The sequence below is a fragment of the Wyeomyia smithii genome, chromosome 1, assembly GCF_029784165.1.
Source record: "Wyeomyia smithii strain HCP4-BCI-WySm-NY-G18 chromosome 1, ASM2978416v1, whole genome shotgun sequence".
NCBI classification, from domain to species: Eukaryota; Metazoa; Arthropoda; class Insecta; order Diptera; family Culicidae; genus Wyeomyia; species Wyeomyia smithii.
This window is the reverse complement of record NC_073694.1, coordinates 176148820-176152219: the sequence shown is the minus strand read 5'-3', so window position 1 is coordinate 176152219 and position 3400 is coordinate 176148820. Positions and strand designations below refer to the sequence as shown.

The 3400-nt window shown below is 44.4% G+C and overlaps 1 protein-coding gene across 1 annotated transcript; it reads right to left on the bottom strand.

The window, feature by feature from the left end:
• Positions 1 to 1843: 1843 nt before the first annotated feature.
• LOC129717372 (uncharacterized) lies at positions 1844 to 2509 on the bottom strand. The gene has a single exon (XM_055667250.1). It carries the CDS (start codon positions 2507 to 2509, stop codon positions 1844 to 1846), a length of 666 nt encoding a protein of 221 aa, XP_055523225.1.
• Positions 2510 to 3400: the final 891 nt, after the last annotated feature.

Sequence of the window (3400 nt, the reverse complement as noted above, 5' to 3'; positions counted from 1 at the left end):
CTCTTTTTATAAGTTATTCAGCATTTAGGGTACATTTTAAATATTTTAAACTCAAATTTCCTCAGTGTATTTTTTACGTAGCATCATTAATTGCTTACTACTAGTTGTAACCGGAACAAATTTCAAATCATATGTTACACATTCGAGTTTCTTCACGACCCTATATTGAGAGATAATACGCAGCAAAATCCAATATTGTGTTGCGTAGCATACGGCACAAGTCCTAGGACAACTGAATGAAGGGTTTATTCTATTTATCAACTAAACTCAGCAGATTTCCTGCTTCTGTCCTTTGTTCAGTATCCTGCCTGCGGCGGTGCCTTTTCTCTCTTTCTCTAGTGCCGCCGCGGTGAGTAAAATCGGGAAGAGCACGGACCATAACAAATCACGCAAAAGGCTAGCTTTATGTACGCGTAGGCGACACAACTTGCCCTGGATCGACGTGCGAAAGCTCACGCTGCTGAGGGCGCCGAATGTGACGATTTTCTCAATGGTTGCACGTTCCCGGTCATGCGCACATTCGCAATCGAAATTTATTCCGTCTAGGTTTCGACGAGCCAGCCTTGCAAGATTGTTATGAACGATGTGGCCCAGAAGCTCTCCTCTCGGTGGGAAGCTCCCGATTCGTGTGCTGCCGGCTGGAAAAAAGATTACAAGCAGGTACTACTTGCATGCTACTGACTACTGGTGACTAAAATCGTTGGTTAGTGCTGATAAAATTGCGCGCCTTCCCGGCTCGCAGACCCCATTTTTTTTTGAGGAACCGTGCTGCATGTTTTATCCTCTGTTAGCCAATCGATATTCGTGCGGTATGCAGTGGAGAACAGTTGGTAGCCCACGTGAGTCGCAGAAACGGGAATCGTTGAGTACTTTTTGCCGACTTGTTGCTCGTCAGAATGGATTTATTTTAACTTTAATGTTTTTTCAGAGTTGTTAATCTGCTAATCTGCCATACTACGTTTATTGAGTCCTTTTTTTGTTGAGATCCATTTTTTTGTCATCCAAAGCACATTTTAATAACTTATCTCAATCAAAGAATACTCCACTCAATGTTATTAATCTTTCAACAGGACAAGGGCTTCCTGGGGTGAAACGCATTAGTTAACGAAAGTAGAGTTGCCGTCGGCGGCCAAATGGAATTGTCTTTGAAAATATAATACAATGAGGATATCGAAGAGAAGGATTGGAGTTGTGCGGTGTGCGTGGCTAAACGAGCAGCTCAAAATCCATCGGTCACAGATTCCGCACGGAATGAAACGGATTCAAAGTCGACAGATGAACAAGTGCAAACTAAGCAATTTGGTGAATTCCAGAAAAAGTTAGACCATAATGCAGGCACGATTCGAGGAACAGCAGCGGGTGTATCAGGCGCTACTAGAAGAAAGGGATCGAGAGCTGCAGTCCGTGGTTATAGATTTCAGTAACAAGTTCCAGTGTCGTATGGTAGCCATAGAGCAGGGAATTCCAGACGAGTTAAGCATTCGCGACACTCTACCGGTAGCAACTTCGACGACGGTTGGAGGAATAAATAATCGATCATCGAATGAGGTGCAAAAAATAATGGCGAATATGGAAAAGCAGATTGCGGAAAAGTCGAAGAAGCAGGATCAGCAGACGAGGACTCTAGAGGAGCATATCCGGGCGATGGAAATTACCAGAAGTCCATTGAATCCACCCAATTCCGATCCCGACGCACTTAGTTGAAGTCAAATGGCCGCGCGACACGCGGTGATAAAAGAAGCGCCTACTTTTCTGATAGAATAAAAGTCGTCTGATCAGGTCGAGGAATTAGCAACCAATTGAGGGTGTACAAATGCAACGCTTACTATTCTAACATTCCCCTTTAAGTGGGTATTTGTAGTACACCCAACATCTTCCGATCTTCTAGACGTAACGCCTTGGTCAGGATATCGGCAGCCTGCTGATTGGAAGCCACAAGCTTGAACTTAATTGCTTTCAGCTCTACTTGCTCGCGAACAAAATGGTGTCTAAAATCGATGTGTTTTGTTCTCACCGGATAACCCGTCTCTTTCTCGGCAAGACAAATCGAACTTTTGTTGTCGCAATTGATGACCAGGGAATCGTTGATGCCATATAGTTCACGCAAAAATCCCATCCACCAGACAGCTTCTTGACTAGCCATCGGTAAAGCCATGTATTCTACTTCGGTAGTAGATAAAGCTACGGTAGATTGCCTCTTCGAGCTCCATGAAACTGCTCCTCCCCTCTGAAGAAATACGTAACCACTTATCGATAGTCTCGTCTCGGCATCGTTTCCCCAATCCGCATCACTGTATCCGGTGAATGCCGCATCCTTCCTGTATGTCAACTTGTAATTTTTAGTTCCTTTTAGGTATCGCAATATTCGCTTTGCTGCTGTCCAGTGTGGCAACCCCGGATCGCTACAGAAAGAGCTAACTATGCTAACTGCATGGCTGATGTTTGGCCTTGTGCGCTGCGAAATAAACTGCAAACCTCCAATCGGCTCACGAAAAGGAACATTCTTCATTTTTTCTTTCTTCTCTTTATTTTCGGACTCATTGACTTGAGTAGTCGCTGATCAACATCCAGTGGTGTCGATGCTGGATTGCAATTGCTCAAGTTGAATTTTTCCAGTAATTCGTGAATATATATCTCTCCTGATCGATGGAAATAGCGTCATCCGTCCAGGTGACTCGTAGTCCCAGAATCGGCTTGACCTCTCCCAGGTCCTTCATTTGGAATTCATTGCATAGTTGACATTTTACATCATCGACCAACTGTTGATCATTCGAAAACAGGAGAAAATCGTCAACATAAACTGCCATGAGGATTAGTTTTCCATTAACCACTTTGTGGTACACACAAGTGTCGAACTTTAAACGTTTTAGTCCCATTTGTTTGAGTTTCTTGTGTAGCTTGGTATTCCAAACCCCGCTTGCCTGCTTGAGTCCATATGAGGCTTTCTTCAATTTGCATACCTTTCTTGGAGCGTCATGATCCTGGAATCTCTCGGGCTGTTCCATGTATATCTCCTCACCATCCAAATCGCCCTGCAAAAATGCAGTTACAGCATCCATTTGATAGGCGAGGAGATTCAATTGCGCGGCCAGCGCAGGCAGATGTCGAATCGTGGCGTAGCGGACGACAGGAGAGTAAGTTTCGTCATAGTCCACTCCCTTTACTTGTGTATATCCCTTTATCACGGGTCTCGCCTTGTGACGCTCCTTCCCATGAACTTTTTTTTTGTGACGCTTCCTTCCCATGAATTTTTCGAAAGGGGTGACAAGGTTACCCTTCGTTGGTGATCGATTGATCAAATATACAGCGGTCGACGCTGCTTCTGCCCAAAACCGCTTGTCTAGCTTGACATCAAAAAGCAAACACCTGGCTTTCTCTTGAATCGTCCTATTCATGCGTT